This window comes from Callospermophilus lateralis, chromosome 3, assembly GCF_048772815.1.
Source record: "Callospermophilus lateralis isolate mCalLat2 chromosome 3, mCalLat2.hap1, whole genome shotgun sequence".
Classification (NCBI taxonomy): domain Eukaryota; kingdom Metazoa; phylum Chordata; class Mammalia; order Rodentia; family Sciuridae; genus Callospermophilus; species Callospermophilus lateralis.
This window is the reverse complement of record NC_135307.1, coordinates 23,087,321-23,107,442: the sequence shown is the minus strand read 5'-3', so window position 1 is coordinate 23,107,442 and position 20,122 is coordinate 23,087,321. Positions and strand designations below refer to the sequence as shown.

Genomic DNA, 20,122 nt, shown 5'->3' with positions numbered 1-20,122 from the left:
TGAGTCTTTTTGTACTGTAGAAAAAAAATCATGCAAGGGAAGCAAGAACTAAAATGGTAGACCTTCCTATTGGGCCAATAATTTCCTCCATACAAATTGTTAGAAAATCCCTTACCTCCACTGCAGTGTGACATGATCGCATTACACCTGTGCCGCTGGCATGCATCTGTGCTAGGTTATAGAAAGCCAGGATGTGGCCTCCTTGAGAAGCTAAATTAAAGTATTTCAAGGCCTGTTTATAATCCCTCTTAACTCCAATGCCATCTGTAAGAAAAAAAAAAAAATCACATGAAAGACCCTTAAATAAGATTTAGTTAAAGTGTCAGAGAAGCTTCCCTATTAAGAATAAACTCTAATGAAAGTCCTATGTTCAGGAAGATCATGGGTTCAAAGCCAGCCTTAGCAACTTAGTGAGAACTAAGCAACTCAGCAAGAAGGGGAAGGGGCTGGGGATGTGGCTCAGTGCTAAGCACCCCTGGGTTCAACCCCCAGTACAAAAAAAAAGGGTCATATGTTAATATATATTAATCTACATTAACCAGAATCACATATTTACTAAAACAAATATTTATAAATATTTATTATATTATTAATATACCTTATTATTATATTTATAAATATTTATATTTTCTAAATATAAATATGTAAACCTGGTTAATATAGATTAATATTGATTAAAATAATTTTACAATGAAAAATAAAATGCACAAATAATTGAATTGGGAGAACATTAATTAGTCAGAATTGTGTAGTTCCCATTTCCATATCATACTGCCATCTAGTGAAAAATAGGTTAGTTTAGATCTTGGTGTATTCATGATAAATTTCAATGTTACGACTTACTATAGTACATAGAACCAAGTTGCAGTTGCCCATCCACCCAGCCTTGTTCAGCAGCTTTCTGGAAATACTTCAGTGCCAGATCATAATTCTGCATAAAAAGATGTCAAATTATAAAAAAGTTCAAAAGGCTAATACACTCAGAATATAGGTGATTCATTTATTATGAGGAATGAGCAAATAAAAAAAAAAAACTAACTTTGAAGAGTCATTAAAAGGAAGACCTTCTAATTTTTTTTTTTTTTAATAATACATAGATACTTCAAGTCACCGAGGGATTAAGATTTAGGACTGTAAAGAAAAACATTTCAAATAGAGTTTTTGTGAAACATTTGTATATTTGCTCTCAGAAAGCATGAATACTAGAAGAATGCCAGACCAGGAAGTAAGAAATAATCACTCTTGATACAGGAGGTTGCTTTCCTGACTCCTCTGTGGCGTGAAACCAATAAAGCAGATGGGCAGCTTCTCTGCAAGGTGGGTGAATAAAAAAGCAGGGGGTGGAGGGACTTTACTGGAAAACTGGATGTTCAAAGCAGATCTGGGACTCAGGAGGTTGGATATAATAAAATAAGAGAGAAATCTCCAGAAGCAGAGCTGCTGCCATGGTCGGGCCAAAAGCACCAGCCAGAGTGGTCCCTCTGTGAGCAAAGTGGAGGGATAAGAGAATTAAAGAAACCTACATTTTTGGGAGGTCTGAGGCATGTCTGGGTATGGAGCATTTAAAGATCAAGGACACTGCTCCACAGGTATGTTGCACAATATCCTTGTGTGGTAAAGAAGCCGCCATCTCTCCAGACAGTGTGTGGAGGATAAAGGAAGGAAACATTTTGCAGCTGAGGCATGGGGGCCAGCAGCTAAGTAAGTCAATACCTGGCAAACCTGAGTCTGGCTCAAAATACAGGCCCAGTAAACACAATGCACATCATAAAGGGTGCTTCAGTGAACAGGAGAACATCAAATGTGGAAAGAGGTTTACACAGGGAACAACTAATTGTGGAAACCCATGCAACTCTACCCCTAGCCCTCCATTCTGCTGCTTGTAGGACAGGCTGGGAGAGACTCATCTATTTGGCCGGGAACTCAGAAAAGTGGGGGCAGGATAGACTGTTTGAAAATGTGCAGTTCGCACACTCCCACCACATGAGTGGAACCAGGGGAGATTCCTTGGGGTATAGTCTTCAGTGTGGAGCAGCTCGTACTGGGCGTTGGAGGTGTGTTCATTTAAAAATCTCCAGACCAACTGGCACTCTGCAAAGAGCCTTAAGCCCACGTAAACCTAAACCCTGCCTCCAGGAATTCTACTTATGGGATTACCCCTCTCACTCCAGCAATCCAGAGGGTGGAGCATGGCGGTCCAGATGACCCCACCTAAAACTGCTGAGAAGCTGAGAATCTTTTCAATTCCAGTGGAAAGAATTCTTTAACTTTTCATCAAGATTTTTTCTTTTTTCTTTCATCTGTTTGTGACATTTATGGTACATGAACATTTATACATATTCGGATTTTCTTCTCATTTCTAGCATTTGTGAAGCCAGTTGTTTTCCATGGATTAGTTCTTTGAGAACTAGGATGTTTGATTAGTGTATTTAAATTTTGTATTCTTTTATTTTTATTTTTAAAAATATTTTTACTTTATATATTTTCTTACCTATTTCCCTTGATTCTCTCTTTTCTTCTACTAACAGCCAATCTCTATTGTTCTCTTTCACTTGTCCTTTATTTTTCACTTCTATCTTCTCTCTTCCTCCCTAATAATCATCACATCCTATATCACTTCTGTTCTCTTGTCCACCATTTGAAACTGTAAACCATTTTGCAAACTTGCTGTTTTTATTGTAGGTAATAATTGATCATATCATTTCTGTTTATTGTGATAATTAACATTGTAGATGTCATGTTAGGAATTATTTGGTTTAATGTTGTATATTGTTTGCATTGGTTGTTGTTATTACTTGTCTCCCCCTAAACATTGAGGTACTGGAAAACTTCAGGTACACTGTAAGTCCACAGGGTAGAAACCTGACTGCTTCAGATCCACACTGTTAGATAGGTAGACACATGAACAACATGAAAAAGCAAGGGAATAAACTGCCTCAAACAAACCAAGATATTCCAATAATAGAATCCATAGACACCACAGTGGAAGAAACGACAGAGCATGAGTTTAGAATGTACATAATTGAACTGATTTGTGAAGTAAAAGACAGCACAAGGAGTGAAATCAGAGGGAAAACATAGGAAGTCAAAGATCACTTCAGTAAAGAGAGATTCTGAAAAAGAAAAACAAAAAATCAAGTAGAATCCTCAAAAGGGAGAAATCAATAAAGTAAATTAACGATTCAATTGAGCAGGGTGCGGTGGCACATGCCTGTAATCCCAGTGGCTCAGGAGGCTGAGATAGGAGGATTGTGAGTTCAAAGCAGCAAGGCACTAAGTAACTCAGTGAGACCCTGGCTCTAAATAAAATACAAAATAGGGCAGGGAATGTGGCTCAGTGGTAGAGTGCCAGAGTTCAATTCCCAGTACAAAAAAAAAAAAAAAAAAATTCAGTTGGATATCTCACCAACAGACAGAGTTTCAGGCAATGAAGACAAAATATACAATCTTGAAAACAAATTTGATCATGGAGAAAAGATGTTAAGAGACCATGAACAGAACTTATAAGAAATACAGGATAAACTAAAAAGACCAAATTTAACATTTATTGGGATAAAGACTCAGAGGTGTAAATGAAAGGAATGCATAATCTCTTCAATGAAATAATATCAGAAAATTTCCCAAACCTAAAGAAGGAAATAGAAAATCAAATACAGGAGGCTTAGGACCATAAATATACAAAATCACAACAGACTCATACCAAGGCACATTATTATGAAAATGCCTAACATTCTGAATAAGGATAGAACTTTAAAGGCTGCCAGAGAAAAATGACACATAATGTTTAGAAGTAAACCAATTCAGATCTCAGCTGATCTCTCAACCCAGACCCTCAAAGAGAGGAGGTCTTAGAATAATATATACTAAGCTCTAAAAGAAAATGGATGCCAGTCTAGAATACTATACCCAGCAAAATTAAACTTCAGAATTGATGATGAAATAAAAACTTTTTATGATGAACAAAAGTTAAAAGAAATCACAACTAGAAAGTCTGCATTACAAAATATACTCAATAAAGATATTTCATGAAGAAAAAATGAAAAATAAAAGTGAAAACCAGCAAAGGAAGGAACTACACTAAAAGAATAGTCAATCAATAGAGAAACTAATTCAAATTAAAAACCAGAAATAAATAAAAAAGACTGAAGAGTGAATGGCAGTAGTTTAGTAAAATTCATTATTTGCAGAGGAGAGGTGGTAGGTAGAAGGAGCAAAAGGCAGAATGAGGAGTTTTCCCTCTCCAAAACAAGAGACTTAAGCATTTTCTTAGATTTAAGTAAAGAAAATGATAAGGGGGAGGCCTAAGTCCTGCAGAAATGGGAAAAGTGAGTAGGGTAAAGAGCAGAGATGAAGAATGAAACACTTCGCCCCTTAAGACAGTGTCAGAGATGAAGCCATGCTCAGAAGATAGTCAAGCTGAGGTGTGAGCCAAATTCAGCGACAAAAAGAAAAGGAAGGCTGAGATCTGGTTACCATGGAACAGTCTCACATGGGCTGACTGGGCTAGTTAAGAAATACTTCCTTTATCAGCTGACTGCTTATTAAAGTCAGAATGCCAGATAGAACACTTACAACTTGAACACCTCTCCCATAGAGATAGGCCATTCCAAGACCACTCTGTCCAACTGGGTTGCCCTGCAAAGGAGAGAAATCAGACAAAAGCAAAAAGAATTCACTAAAAATAGGCAAGAATAAATAACTACAAAATAAATTATTTTCAAGTGCATTCAAAACATGTCTTAACAGTTTTCATTTCGAAACAATCTTTCTCCCTCTCATCAGACTAATCATAAGGCTGACTTTTAGATATTTGGGGACTATCAATAATTTGCTTACAAAGGAAAAAATCATTTAGAATTAAAAGATCACTTTTTTTTTGTTTGTTTTTTTTTGGGGGTACTGGGGATTGAACTCAGGGACACTCAACCACTGAGCCACATCTCCAGCACTATTCTGTATTTTATTTGGAGACAGGGTCTGAGTTGCTTAGTGCCTCACCACTGCTGAGGCTGGCTTTGAACCTGCAAACCTCCTGTCTCAACCTCATGAGCCACTGGGATTATAGGCATGTGCCACTGCACCCAGCTAAAAGGTCACATGTTTGTGGTTTCATCACTAACCTTTTACCCCATAAAGAAGGATGATGTTATAGGGTAGAGTCAATAGTCATATAATACTGGGGATGTAGCTGAGTGGTAGAGCACTTGCCTAGTATACATAGGCCCTGAATTCAATCCCCAGCATCACAAAAAGAAAGAATATCATATAATAACAATAATACTATCAGGTGACAAAAATCAGTAGAATGTCATGGAACTAACTTAATCATGGTTTTGAGACTCAAAGGACAATAATCTAGAATCCACCCAGAACCTACAGCAATAAAAGACATCTTAAAAAAGGAGTCACAGTGCTCCTCTGGGAAGCACTCAATTGACATCTAGTAGAGTGACATGCAGTTGATAGAGAAGGAAATGTGCATGCCAGAGGCACCCAGGGTCTCAGGTATTCATGTGCAGTTTTCCTTGGGTTAAAGAAAGCTTAATCTATGTATTATGATTATCAAATGAATCCAATTATGTAAGTTTTTAAACTTCAAGTTGCAGTACAAATAAGGTAGATTATATAACTCCCAATTCCACTGTGAAAAATCAAGATTTCCCTGATCAGGAAAACGTCTCAAAGAAATTTAAATAGAATTAATATTTAACAATCTAGTTAAATATTAAAATATTAAAAATTACTTCTTATTGGGAAGGCTTTGTCTAGTTAATACATTGACATGAATTATACTGACATAGGCACTTTTAATCAACTTATGGCATGAATAGTTATGATTAATCCTTCAATATAATAAACTTATTTATTAAACATTAACAATATAGCACACATTTTAAAACAAAAATCATTAAATCTTACCATGTCAGCAGCTTTCTTAAAGTAGTGAAGAGCGGTCTCATTACTCTGAGGTACAATATCACTTCCTTCTGAATACATCTGGAAAAACATACCCCCGTTTTTATTTAGAGCTATAACCCTCTGTTATGGTTTGTATGTAAAGTGTCTCCCTAGAATCTCACATGTGAGACAATGCAAGAAGGTTTGGAGAAGAAATTATCGGGTTATAGCCTTAATCTAATCTGTGAACTAATCCTTAATGGGATTAACTTGAGTGGTAACTGGAGGCAGATGGGGTGTGGCTGGAGGAAGTGGTTCATTGGGGGCTTGGCTATGGGGCATATATTTTGTATCTGGAGAATGAAGACTCTCTCTCTCTGCTTTGTGATCACTATATGAGCTGTTTCCCTCTGTCACATGCTCCCACCATGATGTTCAGCCTTACCTCGAGCCTGGAGGAATGAAGTTAGCCTTCTATGGGCAAGACCTCTGAAACTGTGAGCCCCCTAAATAAACCTTTCCTTCTCTACAATTGTTCTGGTGGGTCTTTTAGTCACAGTGGTGAAAAAGCTGAGTAAAACACCCTCTCTCAATTATAATTTTCTCTTATCTCACTTTGGTTTCTATTAGGTCACATAAAATCTCTTCACAAAGTTTAGAATCCCCTATAAGTATTAGAACTAAATGCGAACTCTTACATGCTAACATTTTAATATTTTTGTATATTTGGTGTCATATCAAATTTATGATTTATCTATGAACATGAATATATAACATCTGCTCAAAGATGCATCTCAAGAGAAGAAATCTTTAATGTTTAGGTGAATCTTCCTTCTCATTCTACTCAGGGAAGCTGAACCTTTGGGATAAGATGAGTGACTGAACAAGGACAAGGAGATTGTCAGTAGTGTCTACTCCTCCCTCTCCTCACCCATTGCTTTCCCATGGATAAGCTAAATGATGGGTCTTTGTTCAGCATTCAAGAAATAACTAGAAGGTTATTTAAAAAGTTTTAACACACTAACCATTAAAAATCATATATGGAACAGAATAAAAAGCCAAGAGAAAGGAAAACAGAATGGCCAAGGATGTTTTTTATCCATGTAAACATTAAGAAAATAATAAAGGATTTTTTTCCCTTTTTTGAGAAAGGGTTAATTAGTAATTCAGAGCAAGAGCCAAAAGGGCTAGAGAGTGACAAGTTCTTAAATGCCTAACAAAAACAGTTGGAGAAATACCAATTTCTATGCTACAATGTTGAATATTTAAATGTAAACTTTCCAGGCCTCAATTAACTAGTTGTGATCATGTGGCTGCTGAGATCTTCCTATCTGTAAAAGTCTTTGTGATATAGTCTATCTGAACTTCCTTACTTTAGATTTGGTTCCACTGAAAATACCCGTTAGTTTATAGTGTGCTAATTTTCAAAATAATAAAAGTTTTGAGACAGCTCATAACATGGAATCAATTATTAAGTCTTTAGATATGTCATACTTAAGATAATCAAAAGGCCTACAGATAAATTCCAACAAATTCTGTCTCTATTCGCATGAAGGCCAACAGGAAACTGTGATGGTCTTAGCAAAAATGTATGGATAAAGGATAAATTTCCTATTGTTGCACATAAGAAACACAAAGTAGGTGCTCTGATAATGATAGCTAATTTCAACATGGAATTAACATACTGATGAACAAATGATACAGGATGTTTAAGCTGCCTAAGAAAAGGCCTCAGAATAGCACTTATCTTAAGATACAACACCCTCAGCACTGGACAGTTTATTTATTTATATTGGAGAATTTATTTCCAATTTATTTTTGGTAAATAGTAGCTCCTGAATATAGTTTGTGTTTACTATGCAAACACCTCTTACTGTTACATAACACATTCACAGAATGTACAGTACCTTTCCCAAGAAGGCCATAGCATGTGAATTGCCAGCATTAGCTGCTAAATTGAAGTAGTCAAATGCTCTCTGTGAGATAAGAATATATGAAAATAATTAGTTTTTAATAGAATCTATTTTAGCCAAAGCATATTATTTCAGGAACACTAAAACAAACAAAATTTGCTATATCACAGTGGCTTTAAGAGCAGAAACACCTAGTTTTCAATATATCAAAATGAAAATCTGTGCATCCAGAAGTTTTATTTCACCTGATAGCTACATCAAGGTATTATTTATCTTTAAATGACTTTACAGTTATAGCTACAAGAAATTTCTTGTGTTCCTTAAACTTCAGACCCAAGAAGACTTGTGTTATTTACTGGTAATGTTTGTAAATAGCCTACCTAAAAACACCTGACTGAAGCTCACTTATTTATCTACCTCACTACTGGTAACCTGGAATAAAGGGAAACTAAGAGGTCTTTACAAGGTATGGAGTGTATTTTCATAGTTCTTTAAAGAAATACAATTTCCTTTTGTACTATTTAGAGAAAATTTCCGGATTCTACCTAAAATTATAACTAAACATACTGGCATCCGTAGAAATCCCTCATCACCACTGTCAACTATACTATCCATCTTTGTCAAGGACCTTGTAGCACTGATTATTCCTTCTCCCTCTTGCTGATTTACTCTAACCCTCTTTCTGATCCTTTCCCCTTCAAATCAACCCCAAACACGTAAGATGCATCTTTCAGGTCTCCAATTTTTCTCCTGGTAGCCATTTTGCTTCATAGCCAAGCTTCTCAAATTAACTGTCTATAGACACTCTAATCCATTCTACAATCAGTTTTTTTTTTTTAAATGTACAGTTCAACTTCTTTTTTTTTTTTTTAATATTTATTTATTTATTTTCAGCAGACACAACATCTTTGTTTGTATGTGGTGCTGAGAACCGAACCCGGGCCGCACGCATGCTAGGCAAGCGCACTACCGATTGAGCCACATCCCCAGCCCTCTACAATCAGTTTTAATTGCCTTCCATCCATAGTACTTCAGAAAGAAAGCCTATCAAGCCACCAATGATCTTCATATTATACCAATAAAAATTTCCCCTCATCTTATTCCACCTCTTTGTAGCATTTGGCATAGTCTACACATTCTCCTTCCTGTTTTGAAACACTCTTTTAGTTTGGCTTACAAGATGCCGCTCTCCTGGTTTTCTTCCTAACTCTCTACCTGTGCCATCTAAGTCTTCTTTGTTGATTTTTATTCTATCAGCTGACTTAATTTTTTTTGTGTGTGTGTAATTGTAGATGGACAGAATGTCTTTACTTCATTTATTTATTTTTTTGTGATGCTAAGAATTGAACCTAGTGCCTCAGATGTATTACTAGGCAAGTATTCTGCCATTGAGCTATAGCTCCAGCCCCTATCAGTTGACCTTTTAAACATTTAAATTTTTCAGGGCCATTTTTTACTCCGTTATTATTTTACATTCTCTACAAGCAATCTTATCTATTATTTTACATTCTCTACAAGCAATCTCTACAAACTCCACTCCCATAGCTACTGAGGCATATTTACATTTTTATTCTTTTGCTTCCTCAGGGATTAGGTAGATCCTGAAAATTTATTTATGATACGAATTTATATGACACAAGCTTGATATTGGCACTGACTAGCAAAAAATACTTCTGGAGCATGATTTCTTGCTACACGGTGAGGTGTAAAGCCACAGGAACAGGGTAGTTACCTGATGATTTTGTTCTACTCCACGCCCTCCATGCAGATGCAGTTGTCCCAGACCAACCTGAAAATCAGTGAAAACAAGGCAAAAGCAGGTGGTAGCAACTAGCATATAATTTATCAACATGAGACCAACCAGAAACTATTTGGTGATTAAAAAGCTTCTGTTCCTAACTCAAAAAACTAGACATTTAAGCTGGGCATAGCGGCACACACCTGTAATCCCAGCTAATGGGAGGCTGAGGCAGGATGATTTTCAAGTTTAAGGCAATTTATTGAGACCCTGCCTCAAAATAAATAAATAAATATATGAACTGAGGGTGTAGCTCAGTGGTATAGCACCCCTGGGTTCAATCCCTAGTATAAAAAAACCCAAAGGAAAACAAAACAAAAAACTACACATTTAGTCTTAAGTCCTGATATTACTCTAAAATTAACAAAAAATATAATTATCTAATAATTCACATCATTATCTAATTTGCTATTTAAAATTAATTATCAACATAAATTTTCTAAGAGCTAAAAGTTACTCTTTAAATTACAAAGTATCCTTCTGAAGTGGGAGTGAAATAAAGGTATTTGCAGACAGATTAAAACTTAATTTTATCCCCAGTGAACATGTTATAAAGGCAATAAAGGGTGATTTCCAGCTAAGTAGAGCAAATATCTGTGAAGTGCAGAGAAACAATAATAAATAAAATGCAATGAAAAGGCAAATGTACGAATACATTTAAATTGATATGAACTGTATTAAACAATACCTTGTGAATTTAAAAATATATATAATATAAACACAGAGTGCTATAAGGATTTGGTGGTGTCCTAGCAATGGTTAAAAGTGCTTAGGATGCAAGTTACAATCTCTGGGTACCCACTGGAAGAGTGCCCAAAGATGTCCAACTACCATGCTAGTGGAGGGGAAAAGATACAACAGCAAACAACACTCAAAGCAAGAGGGTAAGAAAGCAGACATAAGGAAACATGGAAAATAAAGACAAAGTAAATATAACAGAAGATTTAAGCTAAAATATATCATTTTTAAAGAAAGATGCTTAATCAGACAAGATAATTTTGTAACAATTTCCATGAGCTAAGATTTGGATCTACTTTTCACTATAGTTTTTTTTTTTCTTTTTTTTTTAACAACTTAAGCAACTTAAGACTTCCTTCCATTAGCCTTAAACTAATTATTCTTAATAAGCATCTACTACTTATTTCTATATGTTCTAAATCAGAAATAACTACAATTGTAATAGATAAAAGATTGATGTTGAAGTTCTTTTTATTTTACTATCAACAAAATAACCATGAGGGCTGGGTTGTGGCTCAGTGATAGAGCACTTGCCTGGCATGTGTGAGGCACTGGGTTCAATTCTCAGCACCACATATAAATAAATAAATTAATTAAAGGTTCACTGACAAATAAATAAATAAATAAAACCCCCATGAAGCATAAATAAATAGTAAATAGCTCTATAGAGCTCCTGGAGACTTCTTGTTTAGGGAAACTGACAGTGTTTGTTCTTATTGATTCCAATAAAAGCCTCATCATCAGGGTCAATGCTGCTCCATTAAGCAGTGATTTCCCACTGTGGGGCACGGGGCAAGTCATATGGCCAGTTTTTAGGAACCTATCAATGCCTAGGCCCCATCCTAGATAAACCCGAATGAAATCTTTTCATAGTGTGGGACCCTTAGTATTTCTTTTAATGTTCTTTATGTGACTCGAATATGTAGCAAGTAACTGCTCAGAGTGATGAGAATGCTACTTAGAGAAGTAATGCTTGCCCCTCCTCCCCATATTAAAATATTAATCAGATATTCCATGAGATGTATAAACACATACCTGTGCTTGTACATCACCTTTTTCAGCTAGGAACTGGTAATACTGAATCAAATCTTCTTCTAACATTCCACTGTTCATTCCTGGGTTTTCTACTTCATCAGGTAGCCGTATTCTCTGTACCACAGAGCCTCCTGTTAGTGAGATATCACTAGCAACTGAAATAGGAGGACAAAGTAAGAACAGAAAGGAAAGTCAGAAGGATTCCAGTTGCCAAACATGATTTTAAAGAAACTGTTTCTATAGCGGTCTACACATTACAAAATAGTCATGAATTAATAAATCAGACCTATTTCCCCCACAAAATATTTAAAAAGTGGAAGCCAAAGCAAAATTCTTAAATATTTCTCAATCAACTAAGTTTAAGAATGAATTTACTTAAGACAGCCATTCATGAAATTTCAAATACTACAATAAAAATAAATGTATTAAAAATAAATTTAATTTATTTTTTTTTTCCTGGAAGGTGAAAGGAAAAAAATAGCTACCATGATTTGCAACAAGACGATAATGGGTCAGTGCAGATTCACAACTCTGGAGGACTCCAATGCCAGCCCAATACCTGTAACCCTGAAAGACACCTTTAAGTGAGAGGACAGAAGTTTCAAATGATTCAGTGACATTTTTCTTGGAACAAACAAAGCTAAGCACACTCAGAATGTAATTCTGCTGTCTTTTGATCAAAGTACATTACCATCTTATTTAATCCTCAGTTTTAAGTTCTAAGGTCCTTTATTTAGCAACTCCAACAAGCACACTATAGTTAGGAACTATGCAATAAAGTCCCTACAGCAATCTAAATAAATGCCATGAACTTTATGTGTGCACTTATCATAAGAGAAAAATTTCTTAGAACTTATTTAATCTTATTTAATAGGGCATTACTGTATAATAACATGTATATAGTTAATGTTTTAAATGTTTCTATAATATTTAACATATATTTGCTATACAAAAAATTTAATGTTTCATGTTTCTTGAAAATTCACCAGAAAGGAACTTTTCAACTACTGTTAGAGAAATAAATGTTACTATAGACTACACAAATGAAAAAAACATGATAGAAATTAGAAATGTTTCAGAAAGTTAGAGCAACACCTTTGTTTTCCACTTTATTTCCTTTAGCAGTTTAGCTCTATAACAGAACTAGAAGCTCCTAGACACACTTAGAGCCTTTTTATATGATTCCCATTTTCCCGCACAGCTTATGTGCTTACATTCCCTTGCAAATACCACTTTTTCTCTGGTTGTTATCCCTCTGTATTTACTGCATTTACTGCATCACTGCATGGGTGGCCTTTTGCTTCTTCCATTCATTTAATACAAATGTTACTCAAAAAAAAAATCCATAAAAGCAAAAACACTTTGATTCTTTCCTCAGAAATATTTCTGTAAATCCTGTTCCCTTTCAATACCAGTGTTCTCTCACATTCAGTGTAGAGTACTGTAATGGCCTCCTTATGTCTCCCTTTTTAGATTAAAAGCTTATTCAATAGGTAAGCACTATAACATTATTCATATTTGGAATCCCAATAAACAGTTAAATAGTTTTGAATACACACAGGCAAAATGATCTAGGATCTATCCAGTTCGCTAGGAAACTACATTTTCCTTCTTTGTTAAGTCTCATATCCCATAAATGACCAAGTCTGTAGATCCTTTCCCTACTTTCAATCTCATTTCCACTAATTCAATCCTTTACATTCCTGCAAGAGTTAACTGATATTCATTTGAAACACAGTAACATGCGTAAGAAGTCATATGAGGGATGAGGCTGTGTAGCTCAGCGTCAGAGCGCTTGCCTAGCATATGTAAGGCAGTGGGTTCAATCCTTAGCACCATATACAAATAAAATAAAGGCATTCTGTCCATCTACAACTACAAAAAGAAAAAAAAAATAAAGTCATATGACTTAAAGTCAGTTTATAGTTGAAGGCAGATTAAGCACCTGAGCAGAAAAAGAATTTGGTGTAAAGATTATATATTTACCACTAAGTCATTTAAGTGACCAATGCTTTCTGGTAACGCAATGAGATACTCTTAAGTCTTTTATTGGACACTGTTCTTTGTACAGTAAATCCTTGGTCAAATTAAATGTAAAATCTACAATAAACCAATCTAAAAATTATTCTGACAATTCCAACTCAGACAAATTTTCATCCATATGGAGATTAAATTTGTTATCTTCATTAACAAGAAAGTGAAGGATGTTTAACAGAATATACAGGTGTAAGTAAACCTCAGTCTTGAAGGATGGAAAAGTTGTGGCCACTATAAACCACTACTAGCCTTCTACTGAAGTCATTACTTACCAAAACCATGTGGGCTATTAGATTGCCGCCAAGAGCACCGAATGTATAATATACAAGAGCCTATGAAAGAACAAAAATAACACTTGACTGAACATAGGCATATGTTTATTCACTTCAAATTATAATATACAATAAAGTTTAAATAGTGTTACCTTTGCCTGACTTGAATTAACACCAAGTCCAGAGGCATAGAGAAAGCCAAGAGCCTGAAATAAAATGGTGAAAATAAGAATTCTTTCTTTGGTGAAAACTTATCCAAGACAGACACAATTCTATGCACTATGAAAAGATGCAAGAGTCTTTAAATGCTAAACAAATTGAATGCAAGTATTCATAAAAATGAAATTAAAGAGCCTCAGATACGTATTCAGGATTTTTTTTTTTTTTTTGGTTAAAAATGAGGCAGGAATGTCGGGAGTTCAAAGCCAGCCTCAGCAATTGCAAGGCAGTAAACAACTCAGTGAGACCCTGACTCCAAGTAAAATACAAAATAGGGCTGGGGATGTTTTTAGGACTGGCCCTTAAAAGCATTTCAGAGATTTTCTCATCTCTTTCCCCTTCGGGATGGCTCGGAAACCCATGATCCTAATGGTGAAGCTACAGGATGAGTGCCCCTGAGCCACATCCCCAGCCCTATTTTGTATTTTACTTGGAGACAGGGTCTCACTGAGTTGCTTAGTGCCCTGCTATTGCTGAAGCAGGCTTTGCACTCACAACATTCCTGCCTCAGCCTCCCAAGATGCTGGGATTACAGGCATGCACCATTGTGTCCAGCTTGTATTCAGGATTTCAAATGACACAATTCAATATAACTTTAAACAAGTCAGAATTTAGTCTGAATATTAAAGACAATCTAATAAAATATTAACTAGAAAACCAAAGCCAAACACAGTTAAATGTGATTCTCCTTCATCTTCATGAAGAGTCATCATGAAGACAAAACAATGTTCATGTTGTTACATCAACATACATCTCTCTATGGAGTGAGATATTCTATGAACATGGACAAGGGATTACCAAGATAAAACTATCCTAGAAATAAAAAGACAGCAAAGGGTCAATGGAGAAAGGTCACTCTGCAATGGTAGAGTATATTACCATTTTCTTAGAAAAACCACCAAACACAATGCATTGGTAAAGTTCTACTCTTTGCCTTCTATGGATCATCCTTCATGATATTAAAGTTATAATGCAAGTGCGGCAGGGAATGCTACTGCTCATCAAAATCCATAAGCTCCTCTATATTTCCCAGCCTCTTGTATAGTTAGGTAGGACCTGGGACATGGCAGGAAGGAATGGAAACTATTTTTAGGACTGGCCCTTAAAAGCATTCCAGAGATTCTCTCATCTCTTTCTCCTTCACGATGGCTTGGAAACCCATGATCCTGATGGTGAAACTACAGGATGGAAATAGCCTATGACCAGGAGTCATCATTTGGAAGAGAGTGATGCAAGTAGGAGTTCTATCAAACATGGTGTGAGCAAGAAACAATTCTTGGTAGTGTCAAGCCACTATGATTTTAGAGCTTTGCAAGTTGCATCACCTAGAATTTATCATGGAAAGAATGCTTTGCAATATATAAACTGTCATGTCATTGTAGGGTTCAATTATCAGAGTAAAATGTTGCTTTATAAGTAAAACCATTCTTGAGAACAGAATGCCTCTAAAGACAGAATATATGTAATATATGTATGATATTATAAAAACTAGTTTAATAAAGGGAAAAAAGCTTTGAAACAAAGGGGAAAAATCAAAATATAACCTTTTTAAAACTAAAACGGAGAATTAGAAAGAGCTACAGATGCATCAGGTATTAAGATATATAGAAAATAATGATTACGTTTCCTGTTATTGTTTAAATAGTCTGAAATAAGACTTATTCTGTGATTAGACATTTTGGTTTATCTTTAGACAAATCCCACAGTTGCATAAATCTGAATTAAAAAGATGTTTAAATACTGTGATGGTCTTCTAAACCCAGATGTTAATCTTAGCATTACTAATGTTTTAATTGATAACATTAACACATATTATATTATCAACTGATGTAATGCAATCTGCATATAGAACATCCTCTACAATGTAGTTCAGCCAAAAACATTTTACTTGAATTAATCAGCCTTTAGTTATAATATCCAATTTATAGGAAATATAGGGGATGCAGAAATAAAAGAACACTATTAAGATGCAGATATAGGACATTCTGCATAAAACTGTCCCTACTCCTAATACTGTCCCTACTCCTAATACAGTATGCTCAGGTCTCGGTGGTACCTAAGTAATGTTTACTTTCTTAGTTTTGTAACTTTGGTGAAAATGCAAGGGTAAGTAGTTGCAGATGAAAAGAATAACCTATATGTTTCATTCTCTGAGACCTAATTTGGAAAAAACTACAAATGTCATTGTGGCAAGATGTAACCTCAAAAACACCTTTACTGATCATAAGTGTTCTCACTCTAAGGAAAAGTAATACATAAGATAGGTGAAATAATCTGCCAAAAAACTTGTATTTAAAGTTATCTTTCAGTCTTGTTAAAATACATCAGGGTATAGAGGGTAAATTATTGTTAAAATTAACAAGTGCTGTGTGCAGAGAGATTCTTCATTGAAAGAGCACTCACAGTTTGTCCTTTGGGAGAGCCTTCCTCAGTCAGCTTTTCAAACATTTCTCTAGCTGCCTGGATATTCTGTGTTATGTGATCACCAAACAAAAGAGCATATGACACTCTCTCCAAGGCCTTGGTATGGTTCATACTTGCTGCCTTTTGAAGATACCTATATGCTCTTTAAATATAAGCAAGTAAAAAACAAATTAGCAGTGTTTTGGAACTGCTATTAAAAGTTTTTTTTACAAAATCTATTAAAATGAAGTATAAATAATGTCATCATTTTATGATACAAAATTTCCTAATATTATTTCTAATAAATCATGTTATTTATATATGTAGAAAACTTCCTGGATATTTTGACAAGGTACCAGTTCTCCCTATTACCCGAGTATCTTGGAATAGTCTAATTACACTAACAATAATTATAGACACATCTATTAAAACATCTATTACAAAAGTTTGCAATAAGAATTGTAATGTGATAATGTTCAATAAACAATTCAATAATAGCTATTGCAATTTTCTTTTTGACTCTGCACAGGCTACAACAATCAGCAAAAATGAAAAGCAAAAATGTTAGCATGTAATTATTTCTTTTATATTCTTTCAAAATGCAAATTATTTAACTGCAAATTGAAAATTCCAAAGCAAAACCAAAAAAACAAACAAAATACCTGATGACAATTTCTTTTGTTAGTTTTAAGTCATGTTGAATCCTGAATATTATATGCACTCTTGGTTCTTAGAAACTATTTTCAACCTTTCAACTAACTTTTCAGTCAGTTATTTCCACTTTTCTCATTGTTCATTCCTTTGATCAATACTTAAAATCTTTTTATATAAACAAACTAAAATCTGATAAAAGTCATAATATGAATGTGTATGAATCATGTCATTTTCTGGGAACTTAAGAAATCTCGGTCTCTGGCAATACAGTTTTTATAAAAAAGCACTTGGCTACTTTTCTCAATTATAGCTTTCCTGGAGATAAATGGACTCGACAGTGCTACCTACTCTCGTTTTTGGCTTTTTTTATTGCTTCCGTTGAGGATTTTCATTCCAGTCAGATACATCGTTTCTGCTTCCTGCATTTGCCGTCTCTTAGCAGCCTCTTCTTCAGCTAAAATAAAATGTCACATGCATTTAAATAAATAGATTTTAATGCTATACCAATTATTTATCAAATATAGGAATTTATTATTTCTTTGGGAAGGTCATACAAACACAACAAATGATCTTTTACTAGTTTTAAGTGTGAGTGGACTTTACTGACATGACTTAAAAACTACAAAATCCTTTGAAAAATCACTTTCTTTTAGAGAAAGCATTACTAAGCTGCTTTTCAAGTGTACATTCTGTTATTAATGCTGACATTTTATATATAACTCAACGAAGATTTCAAATTATATTCCAAGGCCAGCTAAAATAAAAACAAAAAGATACTAGATAACAATACTTGTCAAAAAAAAAGCTGTTGTGGGCTGGGATTATGGCTCAGTGGCAGAGTGCTTGCCCTGCATGTATGAGGCATTTGGTTGGATCCTTAGTACCACATAAAAATAAATAAAGGTCTTGTGTCCATCTACAACTAAAAAAAAAAAAAAAAAAAAAAGCTGTTTAGTCAAAGGATAATAGGCCTTAGGCCTTATCTGAAATCTATATTTTATAAAGACAAGTATTTAATTACATAAGAAAAATTAGAAAAATCAGATTTTTATTAAATACAGACCCAAATTTAATGTTCAAGTTCCTTAATTTTTTCATATTCTCTACTACAACACTGAAATTCACAGAATTGTTTAATTAAAAATTACAATTTTCAAAAATTATTTTGCTACTGTAAAATAGAGATCATCAAGACATATACTTCATTAAGATATTTAAACAAATAGATATTAATTCTTGTACTATAGAAAAATCTGATGTATTAAACTGGAGTTCCCAGTCATACTGGTCTATACCCAAAGATGCACTATATTTGATATTGTTTCCTAGGAATACACAAATATTATATCAGAATCATTATGCTAAAAATGTTACTAGGTATTAAAAGTGGTTCTGCTCACTTTTCTGTTAGAAAGTTCCTCTGAAAACATATGCCTGTAGAGGTTGGCTCCTTTATAATAACATTTATTTATACTTAGTATGATTAATATACTGTATTTGTCAAATGTTGTCTTGGCAGAGAATACTCCACTCAAAATATTTAAAAGGCATTAGTTTTCTTCTAATCACTATTAACTGTCATCATAACAGTCTATTTCCTTTATTGCCAAAAATGTTTTGTGTTTATTAATGCAGCAACCTACCTGAAGTATTTATGGAACTACCTGTGCACACAAACTAAAAACCTTTTCATAAGACATGACTGTAATAAGCTTTCTGAGTGGTAGTCTGAAAATAAAGGCAGCACATGCTTCTAGTTCTGAAGTCCACTCATTAAGGCTGTAACAGGTCAGCTGGCCATTTCTGACCAAGGTGGAAAAGAATGGCTACAGACAGGCTTTCAAGATGTTGCCCTAAACATAAAGCAATGTGCACATGCCTCCTGTTGAGCAATACTTACTTTCACAAAAGCCCCACTTCTCATCTGTCTTGTAGTCATAGGTTGTTGCACACCATAGTCTGCCATCTTCCCTTCCATCTGATGTACATTCTTCATATTCTTTATCCAGGAAAAGAAAAGGGAAATGGCAAGGCTCCCCATGTGCTGTGCCTTCAATGGCAGTCAAGGCTGGAAAGAAAAGGAATAAAATCAAAATATGAACTACAATTTTGGTATTCATGGATTCAATACTGTTGCTTTCCGTTCTTAGAATTTGAAGGTGAAGATACATGATATATGAATGGTAAAGCGGAACATAATAGGCCAGTACTGATTTTGATTAGGACCTGAGGTTGAGTCAACAAATGAGCATGATTAGCTGACAACTCACATTTAGATCTGGCTTAAACTTTTGAGATAAAACCTTAGAAAAGTGTGCCATAAAACTCCTGCCCAACAAGTGAGCAAAAATTAGGCAAAATACAACTGAAAAAAATTCCACTGCTCAGTAGAACTCCTTTTTTTTTTTTGAGTATCATGTAAATTTCTTTAATAATATAAAAGTATACAAGGAAAATGCTCCTGAATACAAGTTAATCACTCACATACTCGTCTGTGATCCCACAACATTTTGGTAGAGCACTTACCATATGTTCAGAGTTTTTTTTTTTTTTTTAAACCATAATCTAGCTCCCACTAAATTTTTTACATGATGCCTCTCATTTAAGGTAATAAGAATTCAAGAGATCACAGCTGCTATTGTTATTCTTGGCACTCTCGCTCTGAAAGGTTGGAAAGCATCCCTCTTTCCTTTCTAGTGTAAAAAAGAGCATGTCCTAACGTAGTAATTTAAAAAATATTTTCAGTAAGTTATGAAACATAAAATGAATTTCAAATGGTTTAACCACCATGCAGATGTCATTCATCATCCTAGTAATAACTGACCAGAGCCAAATTACTTCTTCACTTTTGATCTGTCCATGTTTTAAAGAAATTATCTCTAATGGAATGAATAGGCAATTATCCTTTAGCAACAATCTGTGAGAAGTCATTCTGAATACAGATTTCTGAAAAGGGCATTCCTATGCATTGCTACTAGAACCAAATCTGCTTTGGAAAGACAGAATCTGTAGAACTGCAGCTTGTAAACTGAATTTCAAGTCAAATAGCATATGATGGTTTAAAAGAACATTTATTTTTTTCTATAATAGAAAATTTTGTCTTAAAAAACAAATAGCTTATTACAGAAATTCTAGTTCACCAAGCTTATTCTTTT

At 34.6% G+C, this 20,122-nt stretch overlaps 1 protein-coding gene across 1 annotated transcript in view; it reads right to left on the bottom strand.

The window, feature by feature from the left end:
• Sel1l (SEL1L adaptor subunit of SYVN1 ubiquitin ligase) overlaps positions 1-20,122 on the bottom strand; it is a 61,518-nt gene that overhangs the window by 13,435 nt on the left and 27,961 nt on the right. Inside the window, exons 4-16 of the mRNA XM_076849785.2 lie at positions 18,868-19,035; positions 17,316-17,421; positions 16,314-16,476; positions 13,844-13,897; positions 13,692-13,751; positions 11,868-11,949; positions 11,383-11,537; positions 9,544-9,600; positions 7,806-7,874; positions 5,920-5,997; positions 4,573-4,635; positions 844-931; positions 116-264 (exon numbers count right to left, since the gene is read on the bottom strand). Coding sequence (XP_076705900.2) covers positions 116-264; positions 844-931; positions 4,573-4,635; positions 5,920-5,997; positions 7,806-7,874; positions 9,544-9,600; positions 11,383-11,537; positions 11,868-11,949; positions 13,692-13,751; positions 13,844-13,897; positions 16,314-16,476; positions 17,316-17,421; positions 18,868-19,035 — 1,292 coding nt within the window. The remainder of the gene's footprint in view (positions 1-115; positions 265-843; positions 932-4,572; positions 4,636-5,919; positions 5,998-7,805; positions 7,875-9,543; positions 9,601-11,382; positions 11,538-11,867; positions 11,950-13,691; positions 13,752-13,843; positions 13,898-16,313; positions 16,477-17,315; positions 17,422-18,867; positions 19,036-20,122) is intronic.